This window comes from Nuphar pumila, chromosome 5 (genome assembly GCF_984573655.1).
Source record: "Nuphar pumila chromosome 5, dmNupPumi1.hap1.1, whole genome shotgun sequence".
Taxonomy (NCBI): domain Eukaryota; kingdom Viridiplantae; phylum Streptophyta; class Magnoliopsida; order Nymphaeales; family Nymphaeaceae; genus Nuphar; species Nuphar pumila.
The window spans coordinates 4142804-4161978 of record NC_143253.1 but is presented as its reverse complement, the minus strand read 5'-3'; the positions used below and the strand labels follow the sequence as shown (position 1 = coordinate 4161978).

The following is a 19175-nucleotide window of genomic DNA, read 5'->3' as shown; positions in this document are numbered from 1 at the left end:
AAATCCTTGAGTACAAAAGGCAATGTTAACAAAATAGTTTGATCTCAGGTGCAGAAATACCGACGTAGATATTTTTATCATCTGTAGTTTGTTATTTGCCTCGAGTGAAATCTGCTTATGTTCGGTGATAACTGATAAACTGGCCTTGTAGAAAGAACTTTTCTGGAGGACCTTTTTTTGGTTCGAGGATTTCGAAATAACTATCACATTACCACATACACAAGATCGGTCACTGTATATCACATGGGTCCTGCAACAATGCAGCCCAGAGGCACCCGTCAGAGGTGCCTTGGATGCCCTTCATCCATCTAATGAGCTGCAACCTATACACCTTGGTTGGATAGTTTTCCTCTCAGATGGGTCTCACAAAAAATTTCAGAGCCATTCATCTTGTAGATAAACGGCATCTAAAGCATAAAAAGCAAACGGCTGAAAAACAAGGAAATTTGGCAGTGTTTGGGTTGTCATTCATCTCATGGATGAACTGCATCCAAGGCACCTCCGAAGTTGCCTCTGACCTGATACGGTCTCTTTTTAATAAAGCCCAGTAACCTTGAATTTAATTGGTAGGTAAGCACAGTAACCTTGTAACAGAATTTGATTAGTGAACTGCATCAGGAAAAATCAGTCATGAAAAAATTGATGTAAGCAATTTGTTGGTGCTGCTTCCACAGAAAACCTCAAGAACTTCCCTAAGATCTCTTAGTTTTCACTGAGATACAAAGCTGAAGTACTCACCGTTGGTGGAGGTTGATTCAACCGGATTCTATGCCTATCATGTCACATTCGATGCATTTCTTTTTTTTTTCTTCTTTTTTGGCTTCTCCTCATCCTCTTCCATGTTACCAGAAATGTAGGACCTCAAAAAAGAGTAGCCTGTCTGTATTGTGTTCTACCTGTCCACATGGCTTTCAAGGCCCTCCTCTTCTTTGCCTGTAATTCACTGTAAAAAGAAAAAAAAAGGTCATAAAGTTTGAGCCAATGTAACCCCATCTTATCCATGATTGATTTCCCTTGGGATTATAGCGGCGAAGAATGAAAGAAACAGCTGACTTTTGTTCTAGGACTTTTTTGGGGATAATCCGGGCGAAAAAACCCATCACTGCTGTCCTCGGGTTGGTAAAATCCTTTACCCTGCCCACCAGGGAGTAAACTTAGCTTCAACCTTGCCTTAAGGGACGCCACTCATGGGTTTCGAACTTGTGGACACTTATTCTTAAAAAAAATATTGATTTTCAATTACTCAAAACTGCTTGCTCACAAGGGCTCTGCACGCCTGGTTAGGTGGGTCGGTTTAAGGGCTTCAAGTTGAAGGAAGACATGAGTTTTACATCAAGGGTGTCATGCCCCTTGCCGCAATCTATCTCCTCCCCGGTGAGCAGGGAGGAGTACCCGTGGAGTTCTATACCACGGACATTAAAACAGGACAAATCAATGTAGCATCTCTCGACCTGTAAATGGATGTGCAAAGCAAAGCAGTGGCTTGTCCCCATTATCTGAGGAAGAAAAGAAAACTTAAAACAGCTTAGAAGAAAAGATAGCTCACAAATACTTGGAAGGCATGGTCAATGTATCTGGCATCGATTCATAATGTCTTTCATGGGAGCTCCATTTCTTGGGGGCCACTAGGGAGCAACCTGTAACCCTGCTTAAGCTGTGTGTTTTTCTTGGCAGGTTCGACCGGGATTAACTTTACAAAGACTGCTACGATCATACTTACAAACCCAATGGCTACACTGATTAGCCACAATTGCAAACTCAGTGGTACAGTGCTAGCAAAAGCGCCCAGAAACTCCACTATTATTATCTGAAATGCCACTGTCGCCACCAGGACTCCCAAGAAGACCCAGCTGCTCAGTATGCCACTAACAACATTTATTTTCTTAATGTATCGGCTGTTTATTTCATTGAACACCTGCGGAAATCAAAACCAGAGGAAATCATTTCTCACAACTTTGCCAGCACTCATCTAGTGTGAATCAACAGCCATTGCTCGGCACTGCTCAGATATGACTCAGTCAGCTTAGACTGCTTCCCTTGAGGCTTATTGACTTTGGTGGATCAACCTTAGTGCAATCCTCCAAGAATTTTATTAGCTGAGTTAATCCAACATTGATCTGGTTTTTGAATCACTTGGTGGATAGAAACTAACCTGACAGAATACGAAAGAATTGAATACAAAAGTATTGAGAACTTGATCTGCATGAGAGCCACTCAATCTCAGCAGGCGCTTGCCATCAAACTCAAGAACTCCAAGAACTGCAAGCTGATAAATTGCTTGCCCAATGATATTACGCCACATGGTCCTGCTGATAAAACTCTCATCACGCCCGACAGGAGGTCCTTGCATCAATTCATCAGTTGGAGGCTCTGTAGCTAAAGCTAAAGCTCCAAGAGTATCCATGATCATGTTGACCCACAGTAATTGGACAGCAGTGAGGGGAGCAGTGCCTGAAATTCAATATCAATGATAAATAATGCAGGGACTGTTCCGAAAGAGAGGATTCAAGGATTCATGACAGCATGATAAGGAAGAGCAGGACTTTATAAAATATTCATGCGATTGGTGAGGCTAGCAAATCCTTGTGTCTCAGGTGGCTAGGTATGCTGTAACTATTGACATAGCATAGGGGTCCCGAGGCATCCATTTCCATGGACTTTGTTGTGACCAAGAAAGGAGCTCAAACTGCAACTTAACCAACTGGAACTTCACTGAGGATTCAGAACTTGTTTATAGCCCAACACATTGATCAGCGTGCCATAGTGTCAAGTTTCCTGTGTTCCAGATGGTTAATGGATTAGTCCCGTCCGTAGTCAGTGACAAAACGTAAGATTAAGACCTGGTCAAGCCCACAAGTCTCATCTTTCTATAAGAAACTATCTCCATCCGTGGCTTAAGCTCAGAGCAAGTTCGAAGGAACCAAGGGTAAGCATGTTGGTTTAATAAATACTGGAATCTAGTTCAGTTTTAGCCTTTCAAGAGGGAGATTTAAATTACCTGTTACACATGCTGAAACAAAATTAACTATGAGAGCAACAATATTGACAGTTAGTTGGAACTGTACAAATTTCTGGATGTTAATGTAAACTGCACGACCCCACTTAACGACATTCTCGATTGTACTGAAGTTATCATCCATAATGATGACATCTGCATTTTCTTTGGCCACCTGATCATAAGAAGTCATTAGAGTGTCAAACATAAATTTATACTGCCAATGCATCCAAGGAATATAATATGAGAAACATGGTGTCTCTGTGCATGTGTGTGTGCATGTACTCTACATCAGTTCAATCTTCAGGATAATCAGAAGACGTCACAGGCTTTCTGGGCCACAAGCTGGATTAAGCTTTGGCAATCAGTAGCTGACCTGAGCCAATATCAACCTCTGTTCAAGATACCAAGAGTCCTGTCCTGTCTGCCTATGAAGCTATGTGTGAACTTGAGTCGGATGGCAAGCGACATTGATGAAGTTAACTAAGTTTAAGCTATGTTAAACCGAATCTTACTGTTGTCAACTATCAGTGTATTTGATCCAAATTGAACTGCATTTGGCTTGGGTTGATGACTTGTTTCCCCCAGACAGGCTAGCTGGCATCAATATAATTATCTTTGATCTGTGCTTTCCTCAGCAGCAAGTCGGCTAGTTTTCTCTGAGTCAGCCAAGTCAACACCTATTCTTATGCCCACAAATTCTTTCAAACCATAGCAATCTAGGTTTGTCCCAGCATGCAGGCATAGAATTGGCCAAGGAGTTTCTAAGGCTATTTTTTTCAATACATAATATTCATGAGTAGATTTTGTATAGCCCTCCTCGAATTTGTGAAGCATTTCATATAAGAAGTCCACTATTTGTTGAGAATACCCAATGCTATATTGCAGAAGATGAATTCAAATAAGTGGCAGATTTAAGAGGAGACTAATCCTAGATTCTTAATTTGATTAGTACTTTTTAGTTTAAATTAACCATTTCATTGAATTACCTTTGCAGAAATATTTCTATTGGAACTATAATTTGAATTTTGATTGGTTGCAATTGCTTAAACTTGTTATTCTGGGGAGCAAAAGAGGCCTACACGACTAAATGAAGTTACCAGCAATAATTTACAGATATTTTGTATTGGCGTTAGATCTGGTAAACACATGTTGTTTGTCTCTATATCCTAAAATGAAACAATCAAAGACAAATGAAGTGCATTAACGATAGTGATTATCTGAATTAAAGTGGATAGAGTCAATCTCGTAGATTGCAAAATATGATGAATTTTCTTCACGATTGTATCCTTAAGCACAAGGGAAACAGAAAACCTTATGCACGACATAGACCATATAGCTTCAAGTATGATCTCAAAGTAACAACGTAGAGAATGGTGACAAAGCAGTTTTACTATCATGTTTGCGACCTGGAAACAGTTGATACAGGAAAGTTCCAGGCTTGATGAGAAAAAGAACGAAAGAAAAGAAAATACAGCATTGCAAGGGTGCAGATTGAACTGTTACTAAAGGTGAGTATTAAATACCTCAGTTCCTGCTATGCCCATAGCTAGCCCAATGTCTGATTCATGCAAAGCAGGTGCGTCATTAGTCCCATCTCCAGTCACTGCAACAACTTCTTTATGTACATTTCTAAGTTGTGTTACGAGTGTGTATTTGTCTAGTGGCAAAGATCGAGCCATTACCTGTAACACTAACAGTCAGAACCTATAAAACTGGAAGACTCTCTCTCTCTCTCTCTCTCTCTCTCTCTCTCTCTCTCTCTCTCTCTCTCTCTCTCTCTCTCTCTCTCTCTCTCTCTGTGTGTGTGTGTGTGTGTGTGGATTTAAGCACCTGAATTTTTGGAACCAGCTCCTTCAGCTCCTCGGGACTCTTCTGACGGAATTCTGGCCCTTCTATGGCCAAACCATCATCTGTCAGTATGCCACATTCTTTTGCAATGGCTTTGGCCGTGTTGATATTGTCTCCAGTAACCATCCGCACAGTGATGCCAGCAGCCCTGCATGTTTCAACTGCTTCTTTGACTCCAGGACGTACAGGATCCTTGATTCCAACAATGGCTAACAACGTGTAACTATCTACAGGGATCTCATTGCCATTATAGTTCTCATCTATGTCTGTGAAAGCCAGGGTTAGTGTTCGCAGAGATTCACCTGCAAAACTATTTATGACATCCAGAAAGTTCTTCGCATGCGTATCCGACATTGATATGCACTGACCACTAGAATCAATATATTTGTCACACATTTGCAAGATGATCTCAGATGCTCCTTTGCAGAATGCACGGAATCCACCTCCCGGAAGTGCCACAACCGCTGACATCTTCTTCTTAACAGAATTGAAAGGTTCCATTTTTACCAATTTCAAACGCTGATGTTCGTTATCAAAATAACCTCCTATTAGCAAGCCAAACTCTAGCAATGCTGATTCTGTGGGTGTACCTAAAATGTTTCTTTTCCCTTCTTTGCTCCTAACTACTTCGGCAACAGTATTATTGAATGTTAATTGCAGAAAGATCCCCATCACACTTTCAGGAATCGATGATAGGGAGTCATTCCACGACTCATTTTTCACAATGTGGGTCTTTTCACAAATCCATAGCTTGTTGACCACCATGTGATTGGTTGTCAATGTCCCTGTTTTGTCTGTGCAGATGCATGTAGCTGATCCCATTGTCTCACACGCTGATAGATGCCGGACTAGAGCTCTATCATTCATCAATTTCTTCATTGCGAAGGCTAGGCTTAGAGTCACTGCTAATGGCAGACCTTCTGGGACTGCAACTACTATTATTGTTACTGCAACTGCAAAGTAGTTCAGGATCAGAAGGGCATCACTTGATGACCATTTTCTGATGCTTCCAGCGATTGCCTTGTCAGCCAAGAGCCGACCTAGCAATACCACAAACGTGAGCACGGCAAATGTTAGGCCAATCTTTCCAATTATTGTGGCAACACCATTGAGTTTCACTTGCAATGGTGTTTCATCTTCTCCACCCTCACTGAGGGTCTCCATCAGTTTTCCCCATTCTGTCCTCATGCCAACAGACATCACTAGCATTTTTCCTGATCCATCTTGGACTTTTGTTCCTGACAAAAGAAAAGGCTTTTCATGATCTACATTTACTGGCTCACTCTCACCTGACAGGCTCGATTCATCTATTAGCAAACCATAACCTGTGATGAAAATGCCATCTGCTGGAACTTGATCTCCAATATTTAAATGGACAATATCACCAACAACTATGTCATAGATGGAAATCTTCTGCCTGAACCCGTTTCTTGTCACATGAACAAAGATTTTCTTCTTCTCTTTGTCCAAGTCTCTGAATTGCAAAGACTGCCTGTAATCACTGATTGCTGTAACAAGAACGACCAGGAATATGCTGAGAGCGATCCCTATTCCATCGTACATGCCCTTGGGCCATCCCTCACTAGCAACTCCAACTACCACAGAGATCACTGCACATACCATGAGAATAATGAGTGTCAAGTCATGTAATGCTTCCCAGACAAACAACCAGAAGCTCCGGGGAGGCCTCTCAACATATCTGTTGCACCCATAAATCTTTCGCCTGATTTCCAAGCTCGATTCGTTTACGCCATCGTGCGGAGAAACCACAACTTTTCTGGCTATTCCTTCAACCGCTCCATGTAATCTCAACTTTTTCACATCATGCACTCTAACAATGGATGCCAATTCATTTGCATCCATACCAAAACCTGCTGCTTGGACTTCATCTGAAAGCTGATGATCAGCTCCACTAACAGCTGAATTCAAATTCCATCCATTAAATTAGGAAAGAGATTTATAATGCAAGATGTTAATATTAAAAGATAAAAGCATTATTGGACAAGTCGGATACCCTCAATAAATTGCAAGGCTGCCTTCTGAACATAAAGTGCAACACGTATCTTTTCCTGGAAATATAAAGCCATGAAACAAACCATGAAAAATTGAAAAAAAAAATCAGGGAAGTGTGTAATAGACAAAAAATGCTACTAAGCGTTGCTAATTGCTAGAATGAGATGTGTCTGTTAGAAAAGCAACTCCACAAAGAAACAGCTATTTGTTGCGTCTGTTAGAAATAGTGAGGCATGAGATGCGCCTGTTAGAAAAGCAACTCCACAAAGAAACGGCTAGTAGGTGGGGTTAGCTGAGGTCCACTGGCTGCCCATCTTCCCTCACATCTTTGGCTCCCATACAGAACCTAAAAAATGATACCAAAAGACCGACTTAGGCGCTGTATGGGAGCCTTGAATCGGAGGTGTGCGGTGGTTTCCCAGATGCTCTCTGCTGTTTGGGAGTTGCCAAAACACTGCATCCAGAATGGAGTTGGCGGCTCCAACGCCACATTTCAGCACCAGGATGTTTATGGCAAATCCATCTTCAACACCACATTTTGGCAACACCATATTTTGGATACACGCGGAAATCATTCGTCCATCCCAACGCAAATCTCCCAAACAGAGCATTAATCAGCACCATCGGACAACCATCATTTATCACAATGCCTCCATGAATCGATCAGTGTTCCTGAATGCACGCCTTTCATTTTCAGGCACTGTGAAAAACTGGAGTCTGAAGTTGAAAAAGCAACATATAGAGATAGAATGACGGGCTAAAATTTTTGCTGTAGAAATAACAATAACATCAGAAAACTCACGATCAACCTCAAGGTTTCTAACTGAATAAACAGACAAGTAATTTTCTTGTGATATTACGAAAAGAAAAAACATCAAGCATCAATGTTTTACCTCCAAGAATGTTGTCTGATTGACCATCAAGGAAACTTAGATCAATCCAATCATCGGTCCCATTTGTAGTAAAAAAGCATCACTTTTGAAGTCTATTCTAGATACAATGCGTTCACAAACATGGGGTTTTTAAGACGCTCATGTTGGATTTTAAATCCACCTAAAAACTTTATTTGATCGTTAAACTTTTCGTGCTAAATCATTGAAAAGAATAAAAACTAAACCTCGATACACATGGCCTTACCTTCTTCTCGAGAGAGGACAGTTTTCTTTCTTGATGATGGGGAGGCAAAAGAGAACAACTACCATATATGGCTTTGAGACCATAACATAATTGTAACCACTTTATGGTTTATTTTCAATTCAACCCATCATAAAATTGAAAATTGACACAAGAGGGCACATGAGGTATCTCTACGTAATAAAACCATACCATATATCATATGGCCCAACCGTACGTGATTACTTTATATGGGCCTTAATCTTAGACAACATATAATGTGTGATTAAACATATGTAGACCCACACGTAACAATCTTTCACTTGGGCCACATATGTCACCTTACAATCATACATTATAACCTTATGAGCTCAAAAACACTGTTTAACCAAATGACATCTCTAACAATTTGGTCCATTGATTATGTCAATATAGAACCAAAGTGGTCTTCATTATAAATATCGTAATTAGACCCATCAATGATAACGTATATTGACATAACCAAACGACATAGATCAAGTATGGATGTGAAGCATGAAAATTACATGTAATGTGATCCAAACATGCCTATTTCCATCTGTTCCTGTCTTAATCTTTAGTGAGATCACAACAAATGAGTACATAATGAAACTGAAACCTGAACTTTATACTTAATTGGTAAAATTAAACTTTATTATATCATAGAACCTCCAAATACAAACTCCCACTTGACTAGCATATCATTAAATGATAATACACCCACTCAAGCAGTATGCTCGTGAAAGACCTTGAGTGGTAAACCTTTGATAAGCGAATCCGCAATCATGGAGTTTGTGTCAATATGTTATATAGATATCTGATCATTCTACACTATTTCTTTAACAACAAGAAACTTGATGTCAATATGCTTTGACTTCGACGAGCTCCTATTATTATTGGAATATAGCACTATCGAATTATTATTACAAAATAACTTTAGCGGTCTTTCAACATTATCCAAAATCTACAACCCAACGATAAAATTGTGTAACCATATTCCATGATTGGATGACTCATAACAGGCTACGAACTAAGCTGTCATACTGAAAGATGCAATGACTATTTGCTTAGCACTCCTCCAAGAAATAGCTCTCCCGATCAATAGAAAAATATAACCTGATGTAGATCTGCGACTGTCTTGACATCCGACAAAGTCAGAATCAGAATACCCAATGATATCTAACTGATCTGACTTCTTGTATATGAGCATGTAACATATAGTTCTTTGCAAGTACCGCATAACCCATTTAGCTGCTTTCCAATTATCCATCCTTGGGTTACTAAGATATCTGCCTAACATCCCAACAATGTATGTTATATCCGGACGTGTACACACTTGAGCATACGACTCCTTACAACAGATGCATAGAGAATCTTTTTCATATCTTTAACTTCAAACTGGTATTTGGAGCACTGAGCGAGACTAAACGTGTCTCCCTTAGCAACAGAGGGGTCACATGGTTTATAATCCTTCATGCCAAATCAATCTAAAATCCTTTCAATATAGCACTTTTGCGATAATCCAAGAATACTCCAAGAATGATCTTGATGTATCTAGATCCCCAATACAAAAGATGCGTCAGCAAGATCTTTCATTTCAAATTTTTTTATCAGAAATCTTTTGGTTTTGTGCAATATGCCTATATCATTACTGGCAAGTAATATGTCATTGACATATAAAACCAGGAAAACATATTTACCCCCATGGTATATGCATTCATCAACCATGTTCATCTCAAAACCAAATGAAAGGACAACTTGATAAAATTTATGATACCATTGACGGGAAGCCTCCTTAAGTCCAGATATAGATTTTTTTAATTTACAAGTCATTTCCTTTGCATTGTTTGAGATAAAATATTTTGACTGCACCATATATATTGTCTCATCAATGTCACCATTAAGGAATGCAGTCTTTACATCCATCTGATGTAGCTCCAAATCATAATGAGCCACAAGTGCCATCATAATTCTGAAAGAGTCTTTCGTAAAAATTGAAGGTCCTTGCTTTGGTTTGTTTTGAGGTTAATCTAACTTCTATACCCCAACATACTTGGTGGATGGATTCTGGTGCTACCACTCACATAAGTTTGTTCATGTAGGGTTGCTTAAGTTGTCAAACGTCAATTGATGTTGAAAGATTCATTTATGTGGGCGATGACAAATCAGTTCAAGTTGAGGCAATAGGGACCTTTAGGTTATTGTTAAAGACTGATAGTTATTTAGATTTGAAAGAAACATACATTGTATTGTCATTTAGATAGGATTGGGTTTCTTGTTTTAAATTTTATTGGGACTAGTTCTTAATCTATGGTTGATAACCTATATTTACTTAATATTGTTCTTATATAATGAAATCTTGCATTCAAGTTTCCATGGTACAAAACAAAAATTAATAAATGAAAATTTTGTTTTATTATGACAAGCACTTAGGTCATATTTCTAAACAAAGAATTGAAAGGCTTGTAACAAGTGAAAATCCTGATTTCATCGACTTTCAGGTTTGTGTTGAATGAATCAAAGGAAAATGAACAAACATAAAGAATTAGGTGCCGAAAGAATAACAGACGTCGTAGAACTAATTCATACAAATATTCGTGGGTCATTTCCTATGGCTTCTTAGAATGGTCAATAATATTTTATTACGTTCATAGACGACTATTCTTGTTATAAGTACCTATATTTAATTCATGAAAAGTCTAAATCCTTTGATATGTTCAAATCATTTAACGTTGAAGTTGAAACCCAACTTGACAAAAGAATTAAAGCCATCAGATCTGACAGTGATGGTAAATACTATGGTAGATATGATGGATCAGGTGAACAACGTCTAGGGCCTTTTGCTAAATTCTTAGAGGAATGTAGTATCGTTCTTCAGTACACCATGCAGACACTTCTAACATGAATGGTGTTGCTAAAAAATGAAACAGGACCTTAAAGGATATGGTAAAGAGTATGATTTCTCATTCTACCTTACCAGAGTTCCTATAAGGAGATGCATTAAAGACTGCAACTTATGTATTAAATAGGATACCAACTAAAACAGTAACCAAGATCACACATGAAATGTAGACAGGCAAAAAGCCTAGTACGAAGCATTTTCATATTTGTGGATGTCCAACTGAGGCTAGGCCGTATAGACTACATGAAAAGAAACTGGATTCAAGAACAGTTAACTGCTATTTTGTTGGGTATTCTCAAAGATCTAAGGGTTATAAATTTTATGACTCTTTGAATAAGTCCTTTTTTGAGACGGAAAACGATTGTTTCTTTGAGGATGCTGAGTTTGGGGGGAGTGATAAAGTAAAAGACATTGCTTTTGAAGAAGAGATTGTTTCTCTTCCTACAGTTGTTGACAATGATCAGATTTCTATTCCTGACATTGTTCTAAAAAATCCAGAACACGACAATGATTTAGATCTCCCTATCCAAAATCAAGCTTTTACTTCTGAAGTACAAACTCAACAACCTCAAGAAACACCTCAAGTAACTCAAGAACAAGTGTCATTAAGGAAATCCACTAGAGAGAGGAGAAAGGCAATTATAGATGATTATATTATTTTTCTCCAAGAACATGAGGGTGATACTGGCTTAAGGGAAAATGATCCAATCAACTTTCATCAAGCTATACAGAGTTCTAACTCTCGAAAGTGGATTGATGCAATGTATGAGGAGATTAAATTCATGAAAGATAATGACGTACGAGATCTTGTCTCATTACGTAAAAGTGTGAAACTTATTGGTTGCAAATGGATATTCAAAACCAAGAGAAATTTGAAGGGTAATGTGAAAAGATATAAGGCACGTCTTATTGCAAAAGAGTTTACTCAAAGGGTAGGCATTGACTATACAAAAATTGAACGGATTAGATGGTGGGGTATAACGTGTATTATGTGCATATTTATTTTGAGACCAAGTTGCTGACAACCATTGGTGCACCAACATGGTAGCCAAGTTGAAGCTGGACTCAGATGGTCGATGTCATGGTCGATGTCAGACTCGAATGTTCAAGTTGAACTATTGTGGCAGCAAATATCAAGCATGAGATTCAACCAAGGCAGGGATCCATCCAAATGCTTTGTTATACAACCATTCCAGCACACTAGAACTTGAGTTTGGTTCCACTCAAACCCTAAGCCATCCCCCATATTCATACCCCTCTCAGATCTTATGATGCAAGTTCTTTTGATTAAATCTGACCTTGTAGATGGATTCACCATGGTGTTTTTAATTGAATTGATCCTTGGTTCATATGTTTTCCATGAAAAATGTGATTTTTTAAGTCACAAAATATTGGATTTTGTCAACTATTGATTTTTGAATTGAAAAAAAAAACACATTTGATCTCAACAATTTAAATGTCGATCTTCAATAAATGAATAATGTAGATCACATATTGGCAGCGGAGCCCACCGCTTTTCTTGAAGCTCTCTTCTCTTCTTGTCTCGCATGATCGTATCACTGAAATCCCGAGGGGTACAAAGACAGATATGACTTTGGGGATGAGTGAAACGGATTTGTTGGAACTTGACTAAGTATGCAATAATAACCAACTATCTTTAGGGTAAGTTTTGTTAGATCACATGAGATTCACTTGGTAATACACTTTAAAAAGTGAATCTCATTTAAACAGTACTTCAAAAGCAACAAAACATAAAGCATTTTGGCCCATAACTCAAAAGTGAGATTTACGCAACCACGTTAGCTATTCAATAAGAAAAAAATTGGGCCATATAGCTTAGGCCCGGTAATGGGCAGAGTACTTGATAACTGTTTTACGTAATATCCAGTTCTGACATGGTGGTTTATACATTATCACCTTCTTTCTCAAAGATCCCCTAAAAAAAACTTTTTTAAAGAATTAGTTTTATGCTATTGGCGCATCTGCCATAGCATTGGAATCAAAGAGATAAAGAAGACAGAACATGATTTCATATTTAATGCTCCTAACGTGTGTGCTTGTTGACCACCGAGGTGGTATCCCATGTGGTAAGCAGGGTCTTGTGTCAAGCTGAAGGCCCAGTATCGAATCCCTCTATCACATGGAGCGGTTGTTGTTCTGGTAGGGGTCTGGTAACCCCAGCTGGTCTTTAAAAAAAAAGTATGCGCTTGTTGAAGCAATAACTAAAAAGAGAGAATGAAGGAGAAACAGAAGGGGAAGGGGGATCGAGAGCTCTTCAGGGCTCTTGGCCCCCATTTGGGAAGTCATCTGCAGGTAATGGAGTTGGGACTCATCCCCTGAGTTCGGGAACAAGGGCAACAATGCTGCATCTGTCACCCACTTTCAATCTCGCCAAAAATCTTGGGCAAACATTGTAGAGGATGGAAGAGGGCAGCAGGAGAATCCTATCATCGCTTTTAGGGCTGGTCTGAGTAATGCCCTCCCTAAGATAACCATTATAGCCGGTCGCTATGAACAACTTCTGGAACCAATGCGGTGGACGACGATTGGTGGCTTCCCAAGGGGATTGGGGGACAGAGGTATTTCCTACAAATTCATGTTTGATTCCTTGCTCGCTCAGTGGCCAAAGTTACCTGGCCTCACCCTCTCTAGTCTCCACGTTGAAGGAGGGGTTGTTTCTGATAACAACACAATCTGAAGAGAAATACACGGTGATTTCACGCAGAGGTGCCTAGTGTGTGGCCAGGAAACCCCTGGTGACAAATAGATGGAAATCGGGATCCCCAATTTGGGTGGAGGAGAATACGCTTCTTCCAACTGGGTCCAGCTCCCAGATCTATCGTCGGAACTATGGGCTGAAGACGCCTTTGAAAGCCTCGTTGCGACCTGGGGCGGAGAGTATTTGGGGGAAGTTGTCGACACCAAACAGAAGGCTCAGAGACAATTAGCTCGACTTGAGCTCGAAGTTCCCCTAGACTTCCAGCCCCAAGCAACCGTCAAAATTGAGTTGGAAATAGGCTCTAAATACCTGCAATAGATAACTGATAACGATGGTTATCCTTGGCGCGAGCTGGAGGTCTACCTTGTTGCTAATAATAACAGATTGAGAGGAGATTAACATCAAAGATTAAGATTTTTTTGTTATTTTCTTTCTTTTTTGTTACAGATAATTATGAAATCTGTTATTGTATCTACTGAATAAATCCATGTATCTGATCGTGAAAATAGGTATGAAAGAAAAGCAACCTTGGCTAGTGCTCCATTCGTGAATGTAGGTTATATCGATCGAACCACGTTATATCTTGTCTTTTTTTCATCTTCTTGCCGCGATTGTTCTTGAGCACCACTGTTTTGTCATGGTATCAGAGCAGGTTACTCTGTTAATCCATGATATTTTTGCTATGCTTATTTTGTTTCATGATATTCTTGATGTGCGTAATTTGTGCTTCTCTCATAGCCAATACGAGCACTAGTGCAGAAACCTCCGCCATGATCAATAATCAATCTCAGATTGTTGTGATTCAAGAGCTCCCATTAAATGGACGAAACTATGCTGCATGGGCAAAAATGGCGTCTATCTTCCTCAACGACAAATCTAGATTGGGGCATGTGAATGGAAGAAAACCAAAATCAGCAGAGGATGATCCTAATATAGAAGAATGTCAATCAAATGATGATATGGTTATGACATGGCTCTTGAACTCAATGGAGCCACGCATTGCCAACAACTTCATGTATCTCGATTCTGCTAAGGCTAACGGGCGCAGCCAAGGATGTATATGGACAACAATATAACATTGCCCGAAGATACCAATTGGAGCAAGATATTCATGCTCTAAAACTGGAGAATTCATCATTCAGTGATTATCTTGTATCTCTAAGAGGTACGTGGGATGAATTCGACTCCTATATCCCACCGATCACTGATGCTATCTCCTTCAAGAAATGACGAGAACAAGAAAAACTTTTCAAGATGCTTGCTAGTTTGGGGCCACAATATGAGCAACTTAGAAGTCAAATTTTGATGGCATCAGAATTGCCTTCCTTAAGTGCTGCATGTGCCACTGTTATGCGTGAAGAATCACAACACAATGTGATGAATTCTGCTGCAAAAGAGCAAGATGAGACAAGTCGACTCTCATTGCTCGACATGACTTCAAAATACAAAGGAAAAGATGATGAAAATCACGGAGTTGAATCTCAATGTTTTAAGGGAAAGAAGATGTATTGTTCCTATTGCAAAAGGGACAACCACACAAAGGAGCGATGCTGGAAATTAAATAAAAAAACCAAATAATTTCAAGGGAGAAGATAGCCGAACGAAGCAGCATGTGAACATGGTTCAGTCTGATTCAAAGGAGCATAAAGACGTGTTTTTAACCGTTGAAAAGCTGAATCAAATCCTACAAGACTATGATTTCACTAAAAATAATATGGCAGTCATAGCAACTAGAGAATCAAGTAATTAATCTTCATGTTCTTGCTTTGCTACTTATCCAAATAGTTGGATAGTTGACTCAGATGCCTTCGATCACATGACCAGACAAGTTTCATGTTTAAAAGATGTGCAGTCTAATGATTCTCTTAAACCCGTTTATGTTGCAAATGAATTCTTGATAGATATTAAGGGAATAGGAACGATGGAACTGTTTGGCAAATCTGATAATGCCTTTTATATGCCAACATTGACTACTAATCTACTCTCTGTTAGTAAAATCACCAAAGCATTGAATTGTAGTGTTATTTTTACTCCTAATGAGGTATTTTTTTAGGATTAGACAACAAGGAGGACGATTGGTAGAGGGACAGAGTCATGTGGTCTTTACATTCTTGAGAAGGAGAATAAAGCCCTGACAATGAGCAGAATGGATGAAGGATGTTTATGGCACTGCAGATTAGGGCATCCATCAAATCGTGTTTTATAAAAATTGAAACTGAATCTTGCTTTTTATTGCAATGAATGTGAGACATGTAGGCTTGCTAAAATGACTCAGCAACCATTTCCTATTTCTAAAAGTGTTTCTTTTCATAAGTTTGATTTGATTCATTCAGATGTTTGGGGACTGTCCTTGATCATGTCTTACAATGGTTATAAGTATTATTTAACCTTCATTAATGACTTCTCGAAGGTTACATGGGTATATCTTCTTAAAACTAAAGATGAGGTGTTTGATAAATTTGTGAATTTTTATTTGATGGTGCAAACACAATTTGGTTGCAAAATCAAGACCTTGAGAACTGATAATGGTACTGAATATGTTAATAACAAGTTTATGGAATTCAGAAACAAGCATAGACTGTTGCACGAAACCATATGTATAAGAACACCTCAACAAAATAGGGTGGCAGAAAGAAAGAATCAGCATCTACTTGAGGTAACAAGACCTTTACTGTTTCAAATGAATGTTCCTAAAAAAAATTGGAGTGATGCAGTACATACTGCTTGTTACACTATAAATTGTCTTCCTACACAATTGTTGAATTTTAAAGCTCCCATTCAAGTTCTCAAGGGAATAAATCACTACATCTCTCATCTTAAAACCTTTGGATGCATTGTTTATGTATAGAAACTTCCAGTACATAGAAACAAACTTGAACATAGAGCTATCAAGTGCATGTTCCTTGGTTACTTACCTTCACAAAAGGAGTATAAGTGTTATGATGATCAAAACCATGAAGTGTATATATCATGAGATGTTTTATTTGACGAAGGGAAACCTTTTTTTGAAACCTACCATAATGAAACTCACGGGGGATAACATATGTCCCGACGTGGCCTAATGTTGATCCACACAGTGAGGTCATCATCAGAAATGAAAGTGTTCAAGATAACTATGCCCAGCATGAGCAAAGTGTTGATCAACCATCAAGTATTAGACAAAATGAAAATGCAGTTCATTTGCGTCGTACATGCCTGCTAGATTGCAAGATTTTGTCACATATTTTGTTGTTTTTCATCCTATTGCAAAACAAATTCAATATAATAACATTTCTCGAAATTATGTGACTTATCTTGCCAAAATATCTAAATATTGAGAACCGATTACTTATGAAGAGGCGTGTAAAGACAGTTAATGGGTGGCAGCTATGGAGGAAGAATTGAAAGCTCTTAAAAAAAATGAAACCTCAGAAGTTGTAAATTTGCCTTAAAATAAAAAATTTGTTGGATGAAGATGGGTGTACAAGGTTAAGTTCAAAAGTGATGGGTCTGTAGAAATATTTAAAGCTCGTATGGTCGCAAAGGGATATTCTCAAACTGAGTGAATAGATTACACAAAAACATTTGCACCTGTTGCGAAAATGAATACTTTTAGAATCTTATTATCCATTGCTTGCAACCAAAACTGAGATTTATTTCAATTAGATGTTAAAAATGTGTTTTTGCAAGGAGATCTCACTGAAGAAGTTTTTATGGAAATGCCCCCAGAACATCTTCAAAGGAATGATTTAAATGTTGCATGCAGATTGAGGAAGGCTATATATAGATTAAAACAATCATCGAGAGCATGGTACGCTAAGTTAAGTCAGGCGTTGGAAAACAAGGGCTTCAAAAGGTGCGTGTCTGATAACTCTCGATTTGTCAAAAGAAAGGCCCATTATGTTACTATTATATTAGTTTATGTTGATGATATAATAGTAATTGGAAGTTATGAAAGTGAAGTTAATGAGATAAAAGAATACTTACAAAAAGATTTTGATATTAAGGACTTGGGAAGACTAAAATACTTCCTTGGAATTGAGATTGCGCACTCAAAAAAAGGGTTGTTTCTATCACAGAGAAAATATGCCATTGACTTGTTGACAGAGACAGGGAAACTGAGAGTCAAGCCCATCGACACTCCTATAGAAGTAAATCATAAACTTGAGAAAGCTAAGTCTGAACCACTTCAAAATGTAAAGCAGTATCAGACCATTGTTGGAAAGCTTATATACTTGACGGTTACAAGACCAGACATCTCTTATGTTGTAGGAGAAGTAAGCAAATTTATGCACAAGCCACAGAAGGCTCACATGGATGCAATTGATAGAATTCTTCGATACATCAAGAAATCTTCAGGCCAAGGTCTTTATTTTAAAAGAAATAATCATCTTAATATTGTTGATTATTCTGTCTGAGATTGGGCAATAATCTCTCTTGATAGAAAATCTACCACTAGTTTTTTTATTTTTGTTGGAAAAAATTTGGTTGCTTGGAAAAGTAAAAGACAAAAGCAGAATATAGGACGATGGCTAGCACATGTGAGTTCATCTGGATCAAGGCTTTTATGAAAGAAATAGGACTTGAGATTCAAAATCCAATACCCATGTACAATGATAATCAGGCAGCAATTCATATAGCTGCAAACCCAGTTTTTCATGAAAGAAACACATAGAAATAGATGGTCATTTTATAAGAGATAAGGTGAAGAGCAAAGAAATATCAACTCCCTTTACATCCTGTTAAGATCAACTCGCTTAAGATCAACTCGCTGATATATTCACTAAGGTTGTCACCAAGGACACTCTATATCATATATTGAACAAGTTGGGGACTTTAGATATCTACGCCCCTCAGCTTGAGGGAGGTGATAATGATGGTTATCCTTGGCGCCAGCTCGAGGTCCACCTTGTTGTTAATAATAACATATTGACGATATCATAGGTGATTAACATCAAAGATTAAGTTTTTTTTGTTATTTTGTTTCCTTTTTTGTTACTGGTAATTATGGAATTTGTTATTATATCTATTGCATAAACCCATGTATCTGATCCTGAAAATGGGTACAAAAGAAATGCAACCTTGGTTGGTGCTTCATTCGTGGATGTAGGTCATATATCTACCGAACTACGGTATATCATGTGTCTTTTGTTTATCTTCTTGCTGAGATTGTTCTTGAGCACCATTGTTTTGTCAATAACATACGAGAACAATATCAAATTTTGTCAGGTATGCGGATCAATCTCCCATTTTGATGATAGTTGTGTGAAGAAAGCTCTGGGCAACTGGAATGAAGAAGAGTTCCCCAGCATACCTGGACCTAGGTATGAATCTCTTGCCGAACTCGATGTCAGGATAGAGAAAATGTAGGTGGAACCCAAATGAACCAGTTTGGGGCCTTACACCAAGTTGGTGAAATGACAAATGGAAAATTTGCAAGATTTCTCCTCCCCTAGTAACCAAAACTTGGATTCAAAGAAGGGTAACAACCTGAGGATGGAGGCCTCGTGATTCAGAGCATCCTGAAGATCCACACATTAAAGGCAAAGTTGGATCCATATCTAACCCATCAGATATGATTGATC

General features: G+C 38.5%; 1 protein-coding gene across 7 annotated transcripts in view; it reads right to left on the bottom strand.

Annotated features, from left to right (window-relative positions):
- Window positions 1-582: 582 nt before the first annotated feature.
- The window catches only part of LOC149836528 (putative calcium-transporting ATPase 11, plasma membrane-type), a 34591-nt gene continuing 15998 nt past the window's right edge, over window positions 583-19175 (bottom strand). For 3 of the 7 annotated variants that reach the window (XR_016431801.1, XR_016431804.1, XR_016431803.1), the window contains 7 exons: window positions 6861-6915; window positions 4829-6765; window positions 4522-4680; window positions 2999-3170; window positions 2153-2451; window positions 1547-1915; window positions 583-943 (listed from right to left, as the gene is read on the bottom strand). Coding sequence is in view for 3 of the 7 variants with exons in the window: in XM_090005393.1 (XP_089861519.1) it covers window positions 1598-1915; window positions 2153-2451; window positions 2999-3170; window positions 4522-4680; window positions 4829-6765; window positions 6861-6915 (2940 nt within the window). In the remaining 4 variants the exon portion in view is untranslated. The remainder of the gene's footprint in view (window positions 944-1546; window positions 1916-2152; window positions 2452-2998; window positions 3171-4521; window positions 4681-4828; window positions 6766-6860; window positions 6916-19175) is intronic. The other 4 variants (XR_016431802.1, XM_090005393.1, XM_090005394.1 and 1 more) reach the window with 4 other exon arrangements.